General features: G+C 36.1%; 1 protein-coding gene and 1 pseudogene across 6 annotated transcripts in view; both read right to left on the reverse strand.

Moving 5' to 3' along the window:
* LOC127628761 (protein RUFY3-like) overlaps positions 1 to 13,864 on the reverse strand; it is a 26,779-nt gene extending 12,915 nt beyond the window's left edge. For 2 of the 6 annotated variants that reach the window (XM_052105626.1, XM_052105650.1), the window contains exons 1-8: positions 13,387 to 13,864; positions 4,638 to 4,811; positions 4,288 to 4,405; positions 4,111 to 4,212; positions 3,849 to 3,972; positions 2,911 to 2,975; positions 2,758 to 2,823; positions 2,575 to 2,644 (exon numbers count right to left, since the gene is read on the reverse strand). In XM_052105626.1, the coding sequence (XP_051961586.1) occupies positions 2,575 to 2,644; positions 2,758 to 2,823; positions 2,911 to 2,975; positions 3,849 to 3,972; positions 4,111 to 4,212; positions 4,288 to 4,405; positions 4,638 to 4,811; positions 13,387 to 13,660 (993 nt within the window). In that variant the 5' untranslated portion in view covers positions 13,661 to 13,864. Of the gene's footprint in view, positions 1 to 2,574; positions 2,645 to 2,757; positions 2,824 to 2,910; positions 2,976 to 3,848; positions 3,973 to 4,110; positions 4,213 to 4,287; positions 4,406 to 4,637; positions 4,812 to 6,840; positions 6,901 to 10,098; positions 10,693 to 13,386 lie in introns of those variants that run through there. The other 4 variants (XM_052105642.1, XM_052105667.1, XM_052105634.1 and 1 more) reach the window with 3 other exon arrangements.
* A 3,510-nt stretch (positions 13,865 to 17,374) lies between these two features.
* On the reverse strand, positions 17,375 to 17,880 carry LOC127624431 (C-X-C motif chemokine 11-6-like; annotated as a pseudogene).
* Positions 17,881 to 18,389: the final 509 nt, after the last annotated feature.

The raw sequence follows: 18,389 nt of genomic DNA on the forward strand, positions 1-18,389 counted from the left end.
AGCCTTTTATTTTGCCATTAAGTTTCATAGTGTGCATCAGTAGACTAATTCCATGATCCTTCAGGGTTGTATAATTAATCAAATTAACATCAAAATGGAGATATGATCATATGCGATTAGTTTACTGCCAAAGGCTGCGTTTAAAGACAGATAAACATGGTCTGAGAATGAACCGGCGACATGTTGATATGTGTGGAGCATGTGTTTTTAGTGCTATTCACCTGTATTCTGAAGTACTGCTGGTTCAAGCATTCACGCAATTCCAAACATTAGTAACCGCTATAAAGTTATTATTAAATCTACAAAAGCAGAACAGTAAAGGAGTTTTTAACAACGGTTCACAAGAAGCGAAACTTCTGTCAAACAAACGTTGCATATTCTGTTTCATAATAAACGCTCCTGGTGAAGGTCAAATAAACATGACTGCATACGGTGTCAAAATAATTTAAAAAAAAAAAAGTAAAAAAGACAGATATATATATATTTATCTTTAAAAAAATCTTATCTTGAAAATAATAATTCAGTATTATATTATAAAAATAAACTTGACTGGGTAAAATAAATAATTTAGTACTATGCAATATTCATCTGGTTTCCAAAACAATATGCTAAGTGAAAGCTTCCATATGACTGTATGTTAAAGAAAAGTAGAAAATTATTACATTTTACTCCCTTGTGTTCATATATTGAAAAACTGTGAGAAACACTATTATTCTATTTAATACCTTTGAAATATTAATTCTACATGGCTACAGTTTCAGTTTAGATGAAATGATGGTTCCTCTGATTTTTTTTATATATATATATATATATATATATATATAAACTCAAGCTATTTCACAGCAAAAACATAGTTATCAAGATATATATACCAATCTGATACCAGTGTTTATTTATTTTTTTTTTTTTGCATAATCAGTTTAGAATATCTTTACATTATTGTGTGGAACTAATTAGGAGTACTCTTTAATATGTAAAGAAACACAAACCTCCAACTACACATTATTTCAATATAAATGTATAGCTTATTAAGAAATACTTTATTATTAACTTTTATACTGGATAATGTAGCCGCAAAATTAACAGTAATTCCAGTATAAGTCATCAGTAGAAAAGAAGCCGTGTTTTGTATCTGGACTTGTTAATTTATTTGTAAGATATCAGCTCACATTTAATTCACCCAGTTATTTTTGGAACCCATTCAACTTAAATATTATTATAATTTGTAAACTACGGAAGCTCTGAAACGCAAAGTGGAAAAAAAAAAATACGGTGAAAAAAATGAAAATAGTGTCCAAGTTCCTTCCTGAGCCTAAGACTTGAATTGTTTTTTCTCTCTTCAAAAATATTTTTTTTCCTCTCTTCAAAATATTTTTTTTTCCTATCAAATAAACGCATGCAGTACCAACCTTGGCCACCAGGTGCCACTAGCAGTAAACATGTAATCCTCTGCTTTTAATGCTTTCGCTGTTATATAGTTGAATAATACATTTATTATTTTTTTTAAAGGTTTGCAAACCTTAAGACAAAATCGGGTTACATATGTTTGATATAGCATTCACTGTCGTTTAACAACTGGAGTTTTTTTTTGTTTGAAATTTGGTTGGTCTTTCGAAACACTCGTATGCCGTTTTCTCAGTGTTACATGGTGGAATCGAAGGAATGTATTGGAGGAAAACGGGAAACATGGGGAAATTATTATTATGTCTGTCCTTTTGAAGTGTTAAGGGTACATCTGGTAATGTAAATATTGTTGTAAGTAATCTAATTTCTAAACTAAATGATAATTTATAAATGTAATTCTCGCGACTAAACTGGGATGTCATGTGCAGACTTTCATGGTGGAATTTAATTATAATAATATATTTTAATATAACAAGTTGTCTATGCTTTTGAAACACACTGTCTACAGCAGAAATGAAGAGTTCCAGATGAAGAATGTCAAATAAATAATAATAAACAAGACAACGAATGCCATATCAAACATATGTAACCTGATTTTGCTTGATTAAGGTTTGCAAACACTTAAATAAATAATAAATGTATTATTCATGTTTACTGATTGTGGCACCTGGTGGCCAAGGTTGGTACCACATTCTTTTTTTGAAGAGAGAATAATTTTTTTTATAAATTTTTTTTTAAAAGAGAAAAATAATCAATTTTTGACGAGAGAGAAAAAAAATTAAGAGAGAAAACTAATTTTGAAGAGAAAAAAAAAACATTTAGGAAGAGAGAAAGAAAATTTAAGACTTAGGCTCAGGGAGGAACTGAGACACTATTTGTTTTTTCACCTTGCGATTCAGAGCTTCCGTAGTAAACAAAAGATAATAATAATAATATATTATTATAATAGTAATATATCTCAATCGTGCACCTTTTGACACGGATCCACCGGTTGGTCTCTCTCTCTCTCTCTCTCTCTCTCTCTCTCTCTCTCTCTCTCTCTGTTCACATCGATAGTATCTCTGAGACTCCACACCTTTCTACTATGTCAAACATACCTGTGTCTTCATTATTGCCTGCAAGTATCACAAGACTCTTGTGAGTTATCAGTTCATCGTGTCTATTACCCACCTCCTCTGTAAGTTTTGTGTTGGACTTTTCCATTGCGTCCACTTTGGCTTGCAGGTTATTCACTGATGCACTGAAAGGGGAATTCAGATTGGGAATGTAAGATTAGTAATGCTTTCCTAATCGGCAGCTAGACAAAATCGAAGCCCATGTGTTCATGGTTGATGTTGGGTGACATGACTGCACCTTAAATGTCTGTTTAGTTCCTCAACATAATTCTTCTGGTCGAGAATAGCTGTGATCTGTCCATCACTGCAAACACAGAACATTTTGAAGAGGACCCTGTCAGACTGAAACATATTTCTGAATACCAATTGTGGGAGTCGAATAAGATCTTACCCCTCTGTACTTTTGCTGCTGTGGGCTCCGTCTTTCAGGTACATGGAAAAATCTATAACTCCAACCTAAAAAGAAAGCAGTGGACAACTAATTTCCCCTTTAATACCAATTAATTCACCTTTTGACCAGTAATCTTTTTCGAACAAACATCCAAAGGACAAATATAATAATACAAAATGCAATAAGAATGGTTTTACATAAGGAGCCAGATTACATTTAACATCAAATGGCGACCCAACACATTCCTAAAATTGTTTATAGTACAACAGTAAATTGCAACATTCTTTAAGGGGTGATGACATAAACAATTAAGTTGTCCTTGATCTTTTGATATATAAGAGGCCATTGTACTATAAAAACACACAGTAAGATTCAGAAATTCCTCTTCACTGCAAAAAGAGTATTTATTTAAACCAAGCTCTCAAAACGACTCATTCTCTACTTACTCTACATTGTGATGTCACACTGTGGTAGACATTTGCATCTAACTGCCTCCACAACACATCAATGCCTACTTTAGCTTTAATCACTTTCGTAGCCAGCCCAGTAGCTATAAGCAGTGAGATGGCAAGGAGAGAGCAATTCAGTCAATAATAGAAAGACAATAATAACAGTGGGTATTTTATTTTCATGTCTTAAAGGAGAAGCAGCGTCAACGGTCAGAATGAGGGTGGAAAATGATCATGATTTCATGTTTTAACTTTACTGATATTATAAGTGAACCTCAAGGAACAATTTCAAATAATAAAAAAGGCATGTCCCCTTTAAAATTAACTATGTGCATATATGGTTAATTACATTTTTCTTTGCATTGAGTATTTGTCCTGCTGTATGCCTATCAGAACAGACTTGCAACCTATCAGTTGAGAACCACTGCTTTATTCCATTATTTGTGGTCCTCCATTGCCTTAAAGTGCAGTAAACAATAACTTTGTTACCTGTGAGTCTAAATCTTCTCCTTTCATACACAAGTTAGCATCAATGACATTCAGTCCGACCAACAGCCCAGCAATCACTGCTCCTTCCTCCTCCATCATTAGAGCGTTGGGCTCATAGAATTCACTGAGGAATACAACAGCAGAAACATAAGAAGGAACAACACCACATTTGTGGCTTTAATATCAAATGTATAAGTCACATACATGTAATTAATTTAGAACTAACAGTCAACCGGTGGTGGACCAATAGCAAGAAGTGTACCTGAGCAGGTCTTTTCTGTTGATGATCGTCTTCATGTAGTCTGAGAGCTTTTTCTGCATCAAGGCCAGACGAAGCCATGCTCTGCCTCTTCCTAATGGGGTTCTGAGAAAAAGGACAACTTCAGAATCATACATGGGGGAAAAAAATTCAATGTTTCGGTAGAGGGTATTTTCTTACTTTAGCCCAGGAAGGTCTTTGACACTGGCTGTGATCTCCCCAGCCTCTGGAGTCAACTTTTCAACCAGCTCCAAAGGACCCCAGAAAGACTTGTTTTGACCAAGGAACGTCTTCTTACCTTAAAGACAGGAGATATTTAAAAGGAACTGAATTTAGGCTGAGACTTGGTAAAGACTTGGTTTCATAGTACATTAAGTGTACAAACCACTGTGTAGTTTCCAAAGAACCGTATTTACAGGATAAACAAGTGGCATGATCATGCGATTATTGTGTTATTAAAGAACACAAATTTGGACAAGATGTTCCCATATGAGGACAGTGAAATTTGAGTTGGGAATTGTTGTGCTTACTTTTAAGTCCATGTTTCAGGCAGTGTTCCATGACGACAAAGAACTGCTGCAGTGGGGCGTAGTCGGAGTCCAGTGTGCGGCCAAGGTTTAGTGCAGACTCAATCAAGCCCTTAATGCTCAGCTTCGCCATGTTCATCAGGTTCAGCCTCTCGATGGCAATGGGGTCCTTAGGATCTGTAATTCAACAAATTGGGATTCATTTAAAATGATATGACAATTATCTAACTGTGACTCATAGACATCGGGCACCATCGCCATTAAGTATGGTTTGGACTTAGGAGTTTCTCAGATACTTCAGAGAAAAGTCTTCATGGGAACTTTCCATTGACTCTGGCTACATGCTTTCCTCTATATCTGGCATTACACAAAATCAAAGCAGGGTTCTGGTTGATAAAATATGAATGCATTAAATTCATAACAAATAAATAATATCAGGCACACAATGTATATGGTCACAGATTTCAACCCCATTGAAACTTAAATTTCAAAGAGCAGAGAGATTCATAATGAAAGAAGGTGATTTAGTCATCTTTAGTGATCAAATCCATTGTGGGTGAGAACAGACCAAAATATTACTATATATTAATATTACTGCTTTTTTAATATGAATCTTGACATCTGCAGTCTCTCCTTGGTGATCATGAATTCAAGCTAAATTACACTTCCTAGTGCCATCTAGTGCTCTGAGCATGTGTGGAGCACTAGAAAGTTTAATTGAGGTTGAAATCATGATCGTGCCTTATGACTGCAATGGCATGATTTATAGTAAAGTAAATATAGTTATATTTCAGTTTGAAAATTTAGCCACCATTCACTTGTATTGCATGGATAAACAGATATCTTATCTCTATTAAAATATCTGTGTTCCACGAACCAAAATATATGAGTTTGAGATGATATAAGTGTGAATATAAGTGTGAAATAATGAGAGAATAATCATGTTTGGGTTATTCTAAACATTCACTATTCCTTTAACAGCCACTTCTTGACAGACGATGCTTTTGATTGTGGTTGTTTTCCGAATTACAAATCTCCTACTGAAACACTCCAACCTCACAATAAATCAGTTGCATATGTAAGTAAATGGAGATTTATGTTTCTGTACACAAGCCTCACCCTGCCTGATCCAAAACACACCCACACTAATGCAATCAATGCTGCATCATCATGATTCTTAATCCATGTCAGCTGTAATAGCGGTGACGATTTGAGAGAGTGCTAGGAATGACAAAGGTTGCTGTAGAGTATAAAAACAATTTTTAACATTGCTTAGGTCAACTCTATAACAAAAGGAGTTTGACTCATTGCTAAATTGAGCATATCATATCAGTGCATTTACAGAGCACAAAAACGTCTCATTACTTTTCAGGCAATGAGAAATTAGAAATAATCCATAAGCGGCAGATCATTTTCACAGTGCATTGACTGTGAAAATAACAATTATGCCAAGAAGAAGGCATTAAGTGTTTAAGTGTTGTTGCTTCAACCAAAGTACATTTTAAATGGCAATACAAAAATAAATGGATTGCCAATGCAACCATAAAATGAGTTGGTCACGTAGTTTAAAAGACCATCTTTAAAACTTTTGCTATAAAGCTTCGAGTCACTAAATAATATGTGGCTGTGAAGGTGCAAAATTTGAAAACTGCTATATTATGGCTACATAAGCAAAACCAGAATGTCAAAATTAACAAATACAGAGAGTTTGTCTCCGTAAAGACAGAGAGTCCCTAAAATCATATAGGCTATGTCTAAAGTTAATCCAAGTGGATACATGTGAACAAATACAAATCAATGGCATGAAATGCTGGTCATACCATGCAATAAAAAGCCAAATCAGCCAGAGAATGGGGTGGGGCAATGAGACAGCCAAGACACAAGGAAAATAATAAAAACAGGCCAGACAAGTGCAAACCAACCAAATTGGTAGCCAGATTTTTTTGCTAGATACAAAGAGAACTGGCAAAATTGCCATTGAAAGACACTGCCAAGAAAAATAAAAACAAAAGAGAGGAAGGTACATATCAAAAAACATTGCAGAAGAAAATCAGCAAAGGAGGTAAAGCTTTGGAAGCTGTGGTGCTATGTGTTCAGGGAGGCTGCTGTTCAGTAAAGACAGGGCTGCATGGCCACAACTGTGGTTTTCGGATGGTGCCCGAGGCGGGATGAGGTGGACTGTGGAGAGTGATGCCACCATACGCACCTTTGAACTCATCAAGCATTTGCATTTGCTCCACCAATTCTGTGAAATCCTCCCATGAGTCTTTGCAAAAGGCAATGGAAAACAGAAAAAAAGCAGAAAAGGATTGGGTCATGCATTTCATGGGAGTAAACCAAAGCAACAACAAGAGGGATTACACAAGATGTTTTAGGATATTTCGATGTAACAAGCATTAAGTTGTACTTAATAGTCTTTCTTTCTGATTGTTATAGGAGGAAAACTATTTAATACAGTCAACAGGAATACATATTTTATTAACCCTACCTCCTAACCCAAACCTCAAGCCTATACCTAACCATTACTCCGAACCATGCTCACTATTTTTTGTGAACGCGTTTACTTCCAGGTTTCCAGTGGACCAGAACCTGTATCTCTAAGGTTGCTTGTGCAACGCCGTATCAGTTGGGCCATATGGAAAGGTGATTGCATCAGAATTAATGCAAAAATGTCTGATAGAGAATGGTGCATGTCAGTAAATATGCAGAACAGAGTCAATTTCGGGGTACATGATCAATTGGAAGTAAAATTTCAGTTTCCATTGAGATCATGTTTGCAGGTTAATGAGTGCAGCGAAAAAGGGGGTGGTGCCGCTACATGTCTATGACTAATAACAGTAGCAAGACTGTTGATGGTCATTAACAGCAGCTATTTCAATGTGTCAGCAATTCTGGATCAAAATTGTTTGGAAAGTGATGCAAACAGTAAAATCTCAGGATACACTAGACAAAGTAATATCTCAAAAAATTGTCTATTTGTTCAGCAAGACTGCATTTAAAATGATCTAAACCAGTCTGACAGAATGCCTCAAGAACTTGATATTTATTGAAACCCCTTGAAATAATATCCCTTTTGTTGAGCATATTCATTCATTACGTGCTACTTAGCTCTAAGGTTTACTACTGTATGTGGCTTTGCTGTGGGTAAAATATAACGATAGAAATTAAATTAAATTAAAACATAAATGATACTTAATGAGGCAGAGCAGACTGAATGCATAACAAAATACATCTACATGCAGTGGAATAGACCAGGACATTGCCGATTGTTGTAAAATGTCTCCAAGGGTATGTATCACAAAATAATAATATTTAATAATAACATTAATGCTTTCATGTTTGGTCACCAACTTTAAGTCAGGCATAAAATTTGATAGTGACAAACAAAAAGAGCAATGCAGCTCCTGGAAATATTTTGTCACCTTAAAAAAAGACAAATGCAGTAAGCAAAACATGTAATTTTGATCAAGCACTTCTATTGTTTGAAAATGTCTTTGTTTAGACATATTAACACAACCCTGTAAACAGATTAATGTTATCAGAAACTTTAATCCATTCCTGGTCTTGGTAATGCCCATTTCCTGCTCTGCCAGTGTATTAGCCTGATTTAATAGTTGCTGTTAGTCTTCTGTGTTGGCTGCTGGTCACACCTCATAACAGCCAATTGATCACATATATTTAAGTCAGTTAATTGAGTGGGAATCTCAGGCCAGTCTCCAGGGCAACAGTATTTTTTCCATACAACTGGGTTCCCCAATGTGCTATTCTGACAACTGGCACAGTAAACCCTGACCCTTCAGTAACCCACTGGATTAGTCGAACATAGTCTGTACAGCCTATTATGAATCCTGAGCCCAACAGTATTCTACAAAACAATTGACCCTTCGCTTAGCCAAAGCATTTCTGACCAATCCTATCTCAGCAACTGTTGCGTCTGCCATTTCTCTGACAAGCGCTTGCTTCCACCCCCAAAAAAAGTCTAGAAATATATATATATATATATATATATATATATATATATATATATATATATATATATATATAAAATAAATACAAAATGTGTTGCTGGGGCACTTGTAATAGTGATGTGAGGTACATAGGGAGGATACACAGTGTTTTTGTTCTTTTTTTTATCTTTAAATAAATCTCGAGAAGAGTATGCTATGGATTAAATGATGTCAGCCATCATTCCCAAATGGGCATGAGCAAGAACACCTACATTTACTCCAAGATAAATAAAAACTAGTAACTTTAATACATTAATTAATGTATGTATCGATTCAGGTCTTAGTAAAGGCGATCATAAATAAAGTGAGTGTGTTTTAAGACATTATAAGCAGTTCTGTTCACTTACACTAATATTATCAGGTGTGTAATCGCCATTAAATGACACTTTTCACTTTTCAAGTGACTGTGATAACTGTTTGGCTTGATTCTCCACAGATTTTAATCAAATTATGTGTAATTCAACAATTTCTTGAACAAAACACATCAGATAAATATGTTTTAAAATGTCACTCAAACACTCATTCCAGCACACATAAAAGTTAATTAATTCCATTTATGAGGAGGCAGAGCTTATTTAATTGATTAATTTAGCAGATGTTTTTATCCACAGTGACAAAATGAGGAAGGATAAGCATAAGCAATTCATCTTAAGGAGACAGTAACATGAAAAGTGCTGCACTACAAAGTTTCAATTGTATTAGAAATGTACGAGCCAACACAAAGATTCATTTGCAAACTATAATTAATATATATATTATTAATATTATTAAGAGTGTAAGGTTAAGTGCTCAAGGTAAAGTTGTGTCTTTAGCCGTTTTTTTTAAGCTTAGCGAAGGATCAATTAATTGCCTTCTTTTTTTTTTTTTTTTTACAAAAGTAAATAAATTAAAACCAAAAGAAAACAAATTTCCAAAATGTATTTTATTTGTATACAAAACAGAATAAAAAATTAAGAACATAGGACTGTTAGCATAGATCATGCTACATTATGAAGTCATATACAGTATTTGTAACAGTTATTTCTAAACACTGCCTTCCAATCAATGATACTAACAATTTGAAATACTAACAGATAGAGTTGGTCAAAACTTATCTATTTCTATGGGCATTTCAGTGCAAGGGATTTTCCATGCTGCATATGATTAATTTGTTAAATGTGAGAGTAATGTTTGTAAGGCATTGTTCTTTGTAAAGATTATTTGGAACAATGTGTATTGAGCAAAGTGCTACACAAAAACAAAATGGTAACTGAAAACTAAATGAAACAGTGGAACATCATATGAGCTGTTTCTCCCAAAACATGCAATAGGAAAAAACCTTCCACACAATTGTGCTCCATAAAAAAAAAAACTATATTTCCAGACAGGCCTGCAAGAATGCTGAGACCATGATGGAGGAAGGCTAGGCAAGCACCGCCCAGTACGATAAGAGGCCTAGCGATGCTGTGCGCACCTACCTTCATGAGCAGGCTCGGGATCTGGCGTGAGCGAGATGTCGTTCAGCTCGCGCAGGCACAGCCATTCCCCATCCACCGACACGCGAAAGTTGCATAGGTAGATGGTCTCTCTGGCAGCCTGTGTGATCTTGTCTGTAGTGGGGGTGGGGGCATCACTCTGGGGCATCAGATCAGACATGGTGACTCAGCTGATAGCTGCGACGACAACAACACTTCCAACGGCAGCCTTCAGCGAAGAGTCAGGTGCAGTGTGAAATGCCAACAAAGAAATGAAATAAAAATAACACAAAAATCCAGTCCAACTGATAGTCTACTCTGGTACAAAGGAGGAAGGAAAACAAAGAAGGAAGCAAAGGAAGAGAAAGGTTCACAGCAAACCTGACAGAAGGGAAGTTATTCTTATGCTGCTGAATAGCCTCGTCCTCTGAATGAGCAACGACAGCTAAAAATCCACTGTGTGAATAAAGGCTTGCCTGCTCTCTGGTCTGGCTCTGCACAGCCAGAGGATTGAGATGCTGCGTGAGTCTCTGTGGAGCTACAATCAGAGATGTCTCTTTCTCTCTCACTCTCTCCCTCCCTCACAGCCCTTGCTTGCAATAATTGGATTGGCTGCACACACTGCAAGAGGGAGGGTGTTGACCAAGATGGCTGCCGTGATGCTGAGGAGGATTGTGGGAGTCACGTGAGCAGATGGTGCGAGGGGAGGGGGCACGGCTCCCGATAGGCCTGTCACATGTGGTGGTGGGGGGGCTGTTTAAATGATCCAATTGGGCTGTTGTCAATGACCCACATGCTGCACAGCAGAAGAATGGAGGTCCTACTGGTCGAGACTTGATTCAGATAATTGCTGATAAAGCTGCTGCTTACTGGTCAAAGTGTTTAAGAATCATCATGCAAGACGAATCAATCTGTGCACAGTTTTTTAAATTATTATAAAATATTTAATGAAACTAGTAAAAATCTTCTCAACCACTGACTATTTGTGTTGGTGTTCCAAAAATGTGATAAGTATGAAAAAGCAGACCTTTTTTCAAAGCCCTTGAAAAGAGAAGAAACTAATATTTAGGGTAAAAGTCTAAAAACCTGTTATTGAAAAACCTTTATTGATTGGCCAATAATCTGAAATGAGGGGAGGGAGCGTCCTCTTTGATGCCTATGGTAGTTGCGGCTGTGCTCATAAATAATTAACATCCTCAAAAGGAAGAAGAAAAACAAAACACTCCGGCACAAAATAAAGTTAATTAATAGCTAATTTTGTGAAACAACACCACTGCATGACTGTAAAGCACACATAATGGGCCTTATTTATGTAACATGAGCTGAACAAAATTCTGTGTAAATCATTCATGAATCCATTCTTCCGTAAATACTGCATTGATTTCGATGGGACAATTTATACAAGAATAGCTTCACTAACGATTTACACAAAAATGTGTTCTGCTTGTGGTTCAAGTATAAGGCACTGATATACTTAAAAAGAAGTTCTTATTCGTTCTTTGTTCAGGGATAAAAAGAAGTCCGAACCAGCCGAGCAACAGTATACCATTTCCACACATTCAGATAGCAGCCACACCACTGTGGGAGGCATTTAGAGGAGCATTTAAATATCAGGATGCTCAAGACGCTAATGTGACATTCAAATGTTTTATCAATTACTTTATGCCTCATTCTAAGAGTAGAAATAACATGAGGTCAATACAAGAAGTTCTTTTAACCACTCAATGATGATTTAAAGTGATTTTTCTTTTCTTGTTTACATTCTGAATTCATGTAGTTATTGAGCTAACACTTTTATTATGTGGCCATAATATGAGCCGATTACACTCTCTCATTGTAATATATGGTGATACCAATACTAACTCAAAGATGGGTGTATAAAAGAGTGTTATATAAGATAATGATGTGAATGGGCACTTGAGAGTATTTGATTCCTTTTGTAGACCAATTAAACTAACACAAAAATTCCAATGACATAGTCTTTTGAAAATGTCTCTAAGCAAATGATTGTACAGATGAAGGTAAATTTGCACCAGTGCACTAAAAACAGCACAACAGTGTCTTCATGTTGACTGATCTTGACTGACTTAACAACGTAAACAGAATTAGCTGTCGGCCTCAAGTCAGGTGGAGCTCCAGGTCACACCTACTGATGATGTGGACCAAAAGCAGAAAGAACTTGTTCAGCAGACAGTAAGAAGTTTTCCTAAAAGTTCACCCTGGCGAGCTGTTGTGAACCACAGAAACAAACTCAAAAACACCTGTTATGCCAGATTTGGCTTTAAATGACATCACATCCATTCGTTCTTTGATTTGTATGAAGTATACTGGGGCAGGGCCTTTAAGGCCCAATGTCTCAAATAGCCAACCAGAGGCAGCACTAGACTTTTTTTTTTTTTTTTTACTGGGGCACCTGCCCTAATAAACTTGTGCTGTGTCCCAGTAAGATTTTACTTGTGAATCCTTGTCTGACGAGGGAGTAAGAAGCATTTTTCCTGGCATTTCAGCAATCATGTCTGTCTTTTTTTGTCTGTTGTTCAGAATCAGAACTAGCATTGCCCAATTCGCAGAAGAATCACTATTTTGAGTCGATTCTTTTTAATGAATCTGTAAAACACCTTAGCAAAACAGTCTGAATCAGTTCACAATTCTGTCACAATAATTTGGCCACAGCTCACTCAAGCAATTAATAGTTTAGTATGTTTCTTACTACCAGTTTCACTGTATTGAATGCATTGGTGCTGAGTTAGGGTGGGGGGTATTCACCCTAGGGAATATGCCCATGGACCACATTAAAATAAATAGGGCACACCTTTTTTTTTACTTCATGGGTACCTGCTCCCCAGTCCTGATAAAAGGCTTGAAATGCCACTGTGGCCAACGTACTAAACTAGGCAGGTAAAGACATGCAAATCAGACAGTATTTTAGGGGATTATTGGCGTGTTGGAACCGGATATCAAGGTAGGTAGAGCACTTGGTTTTGAGACAGTCACAGTGTGTTTTATGACATGCACACTTGCCACACACAAGCCCCGAACAAATATATTTCAATATGAACATGGATTATGCGATTATTTGACGTTGCATATATGTGTTATTTACCGTTAAACCGGAAGTGATACGCAAACTCCTATACGCCGCAGTGTCTGTCATTTTGCAATGTTGTTGACATTGAAGCATAAGGAGGGTAAGCGTGCTTGACAGTTCAAGCGTATCAAATACTGCTCGATGTCAAGGTGAAACAAACACCACCACATCATATAAAAACCCCCATAAACAGGTATACTTACTTATTGTTTTCTTAGTCCTCTCAATCTGGAATTCATATCGCACCGGTGCAGGGAGAGACGATGAGCCTTGCTTTGTAAACTGTATACTTGAGTTATAAGTTAGCGCCTCCTTGAAGTAAATGACCGAGGCCGGAGAAAGCGACTCTTCCGGACTATTGCCTACATGTCCACCGCTGTCCTGAATGTGGGGTTTGAGGAATTCATTAGATGAAACTAAAGTTGGCGAAACTTCAGTGCTCTGGTGCTCGAATGCTCCTGAGCTCTGATCCGCCATCTTCAGTTCAAATTCATGTGACTGCTCTGCGTCAACACAACTCTCGAGATGATCATTTTAACATTTATCTCTCGTGTGCGACATTTTCATGTGTTCCCGGCAAGTAATGCTACCCAACAGCCTGTAGCCTGTGTTGTTGCTATATTTATGGTAGAAAGAAGAAAGAAATAAAGCATACGATTCAAATGCAGGTCATATAGTGTGACGTAGACTTACAGCTGGGTGAGCGGATTTAAAGGAGCAGAAGCTTGGACGTTTGTTCACTGTCATTGTCCTGAATGCAGTGGGATGGCAAACGGAGACACGGTATAAAGGAAGAACTAATAAATAATATCTTGTTTGTGATATCACACAATTGTAAAGCTGTCTCATTTGTACGATATTAAAACAGTAACAGTACATTGTCAAATAAAATAAATGTATTTCTACCTTCTTTTTTTTTAAATGATTAAGAACCGAAAACATTACAGATGTACATTCTAGTTTAAATACCGTGATGAGTTCACACCAATTTATATATTAACTTTGGTTCATTGTTATAAACATGAAGATGGCCCAATGCACCACAAGAGGGCTCCATCACCCGTATTTTGATTATTTCCTGTCAGATGATTTTTAAAGGGATAGGTCACCCAAACATTAAAATTTTCTCATAATTTACTCACCCTCATGCCATCCCAGATGCTTGACACCGCAGAGACTCCCAGTATGTGGAGACTCATGCTATTCTCCACGTTTCTCGCACAAATTACCACGCGCCCCATTGAGCGCAAGAATCACTAATCGTGACCACGAGGAGGTTACCCCCATGTGACTCTACCCGCCCTAGCAACCGGACCAATTTGGTTGCTTAGGAGACTTGGCTGGAGTCACACAGCACGCCCTGGATTCAAACTCGCAACTGTAGTCAGAATCAATACTCACTGAGCTACCCAGGTCCCCACGACTTTCTTTAGCATAACACAAAATAATATTTTTATTAGAATTTCTCAGCTCTGTAGGTCCAATACAATGCAAATGGTTCCAAAATTTTGAAGCTCATAATAGCACATAAAGTCAGCATAAACGTTATCCATAAGACACCAGTGGTTAAATCCATGTATTCTGAAGCGATATGATCGGTGTGGGTCTGAAATATCAACATTTGTTCTTTCTTTACTATAAATATTCATCCCTGCCCAGTAGGTAGTGATATGCACGGAAAATGTGAATCACAAAAAAAAAAAAAAAAAAGAAGAGTTCAAGAGCTCTTAAGAGAGCACTTAGGAGGGCTGGAAGTTGAGATTGATAGTTAAAAATAACTTAAATATTGATCTGTTTCTCACCAACACCTCATATTGCTTTAAAATACATGGATTTAACCAGTCGTATGGATTACTTTAATGCTGCCTTTATGTGCTATTTTTAGCTTAAAAGTTTTGGACCCAGTTGACATTTTATGGACCTACAGAGCTGATATAATCTACTAAATATCTTTGTGTTAAGCAGATTAAAGAAAGTGGGATGGCATGAGGGTGAGTAAATGATGAAACTTTCATTTTTGGGTGAACAATTACTTAAATACTAAAGTATTATCTAGATCCAGTTTGTTCAGAGCTATAAAACAAATATCTACTGGCTTCTACTGACTCCTCACATTTAAGCATAAAGAAATACTAAAATATCCTTCTGATCAATGCCATTTCGGTTCAGTGTTTACAGTAATAACCAGGGCCGGAGTGGCAATCGGGAAGATCGGGAGAATTCCCGCTGGGCCAGTCAAAAATTGGGCCGGTTAGATCCACATGTTGATAGACAAACATTCATCATATGTCGCTTAAAAATTGCCAACAGTCCGTAAAATCCTGTATTTAAAGGAGCAGAACTGCGTTCTGTATTATAGCGGACGCAGTCTGTATTTTATCATATCACACCCAAACAAATGAGAGAGTAGCCATTGCAGCGCGGGAAGGATCACGGAAGATCCATCTAGAACAGATGGGCTACTATGTGATTCAGGTACAAGATCGTCACATGTTTAATACGGACTGCAGTCTCACAGTCTCAATCAATTCATCTCTGAATTCCCTAGCAGTGCAAAATGATAATTAGAATTATTTTTTTTGTCACAAAATAACAGAATACTTAAAGTAAATGAATACAGCATGACACGGTTTGAAAATAATGGGATTTTACAGCTCTCAAAAGATTAAACTAAATGAAACAATCTGCAAAGAGTGCCCAGATAATAACTTGGATATTAATTTTGTATCATGCGATAAAACCCTCTTAAAGAGACAGTAGCCATTTTGCCTTTGTCCTGAACATTTACATTCCAAGTAAAAGAAAAGTACAAATGTGTTATTTTTATTCTTTTCTACATTTTTAGAAAACAAAGAAATTTATGTTCTTGAAAGAAACGCTTGCTTCCTTTCACCAAGGATGCATTATATTGATAAAAAATACTGTCAAAATCATTAATTGCCAATTATTATTATTACGGTTTGGAATAATTGTTTTAAGTGATATTTATAATTTTTTTTTCATGTGATGGCAAATATATACTGTGTCACCTATTCCTTACAAAAGCATTCTAAAGTGCTAATTTGATACTCAAGAAAATGTTCTTATTACTAGAACTATTGATATCGGTCGCGCTACCATGCGGAAATCACAATACACTGGGTTTTTTCCCCATTTTATGAGGTATTGAGTTCTTACAAGGTGATTTACAGTTGCAAGTAAAATTTTGGTTTTAAAAATAGGCAAAAAGAAACACATTTCTCCTGAAATTATATTTCTCATAAAGTCTATTGTTTTAGAGAGATGTAGGCTATTCCATACATTACTGTCTAATAAAGAATCTCTAACCAGAATAGAGAGGGAAGTGGAAAGACAGATGCACAACAAAAAGACAAGTAAATCACAGTCTCAGTTTGAGAAACAGACTCCACGGGTCCTAAACTAGCAGCTTCTAAATGCCAAAGACCAGCATTGCTGCATATGGATTCTTGGACAAACAGAACATTTTAAGAATAAAACATTTATTTGAATAGAAATAGTCATTTGTAACTCTAATCTACATGATGTGCATTGTGTCTGAAACACATTCCTATTTCAAGTTTATTCTCATTCATGTATGTCCAAGTATTTTTGCTATTAAGTTAACATACTGTACAAAATATAATGCAATATTATCAAGGAGGAAATGTATCCTCTATGATATTGCAGCAATTATCCAGATATGGAATGAGATTATAAAGCAAACTGTTATCAACTCCTACATGCCAACTGATTAAAATAAGGCAATAATACATATCACATTGAGAGATATGATTGATTCAAACACTAAAAGTTGTTGTTCTGTATATGTATTATTGTATTACAGTTGTAATAATACATTTACGTTTTACATTTATGCATTTGACAAATTTACATTATTAAACCGTTTGTACAGATGTTCACATGTCAAGCTCGGGAAGTGTAATGAAATCTGAAGGTTTTACAATTAGAGATTATAAAGTGACAGGGTGTTTTTCTGTGGCATTACACAGCATCTAATCTGAATTTATGGTGAGAGTTTTGCCTTACTGCTGGGCCCAATAAAGAACAGAAACAGTTGATAATATTATAACATTTATTCATTTTCAGGAAATTATCTTTTAATTTTTTTAAGCCTGGCAAATAATTGTATTGGTTGTGAACATAAAACAGTCCTACAAACAACTGCACTAACTACACTAACCTCATTTCAAGTGCTCTTTTGATAAAATTCTGGGTGAATTTAGACTCAGGATTCAAGCATTTCCGCTCTGCACTCTTCAGAGTGACACTGGAAATAAAAAAGAAAAAGTGAGCTGAATGTGAATGAAAGCAGTAGAAACACACCTTTAAAAAGTAAATATGCAAAAATAATTTTGTATGTGCTTACACAATCTCCTAGGTTTCCACAAATGGGCTTGGAGAAATGATTGCAACCTTCTCAATCATCTTTCGTAAAAACCATGTCCACTCCTTTGTCAGCACAGAAGCATCTGCCTTTGTGATTCATGTCCTGTCCTGGAAGAGAGATTAGGTTGACTATTAGCTGCTGCACAGAATGATAACAAACAAATATTTAAAAACAGTTAAATAGGCCAAATATAAAAAGGTCTTAAATTTGCATATTTTTCGAAACACTCACCCTGTACTTCTGTTGCAAGCAGACAGGCAAGAAAAACAATAACCGCAACTGTCTTCATTATGATATCAAAGTTTTGATTATTTTCTTTTTGTAATTGCAAAATGTCTACAGACGAGTACTGAAGTTCAGCTGCTTTTATACCCAGGATCAGGGGTTTCTCCTCTATGTCATGCACAGTGCTGTTCTCAATTATAGTTTACATTTCCAAAAAAAATATAATGCTGTTTTTCCAATAAATATGTGGCTTTGTGGCTTTTTAATTGTTGAAATTGTTATTTCAAATGAGAAAAAGTTATAGTTCATTGTACTGCAAATGTGGTGTGAATTTAATTGAATATTCTTTTCAGGCAAAAATAACATAATTTTAGGGTATGCCTGGCCAGTTAGAATCCATTCGTACACAAGATTACGGTATTACATATATCATTTAGAGATGTGGTCGGGGTCAGTTAACATTGGTATTTTCACACCATAATACCATCATTATATGTAGGGTAATTTGCACGCATGCTAAATTTAAAAAAATCTAAAACATCCATCTCGGAGACATACTTGTGCTATCTAGCA

This window comes from Xyrauchen texanus, chromosome 3, assembly GCF_025860055.1.
Source record: "Xyrauchen texanus isolate HMW12.3.18 chromosome 3, RBS_HiC_50CHRs, whole genome shotgun sequence".
Lineage (NCBI taxonomy): Eukaryota > Metazoa > Chordata > Actinopteri > Cypriniformes > Catostomidae > Xyrauchen > Xyrauchen texanus.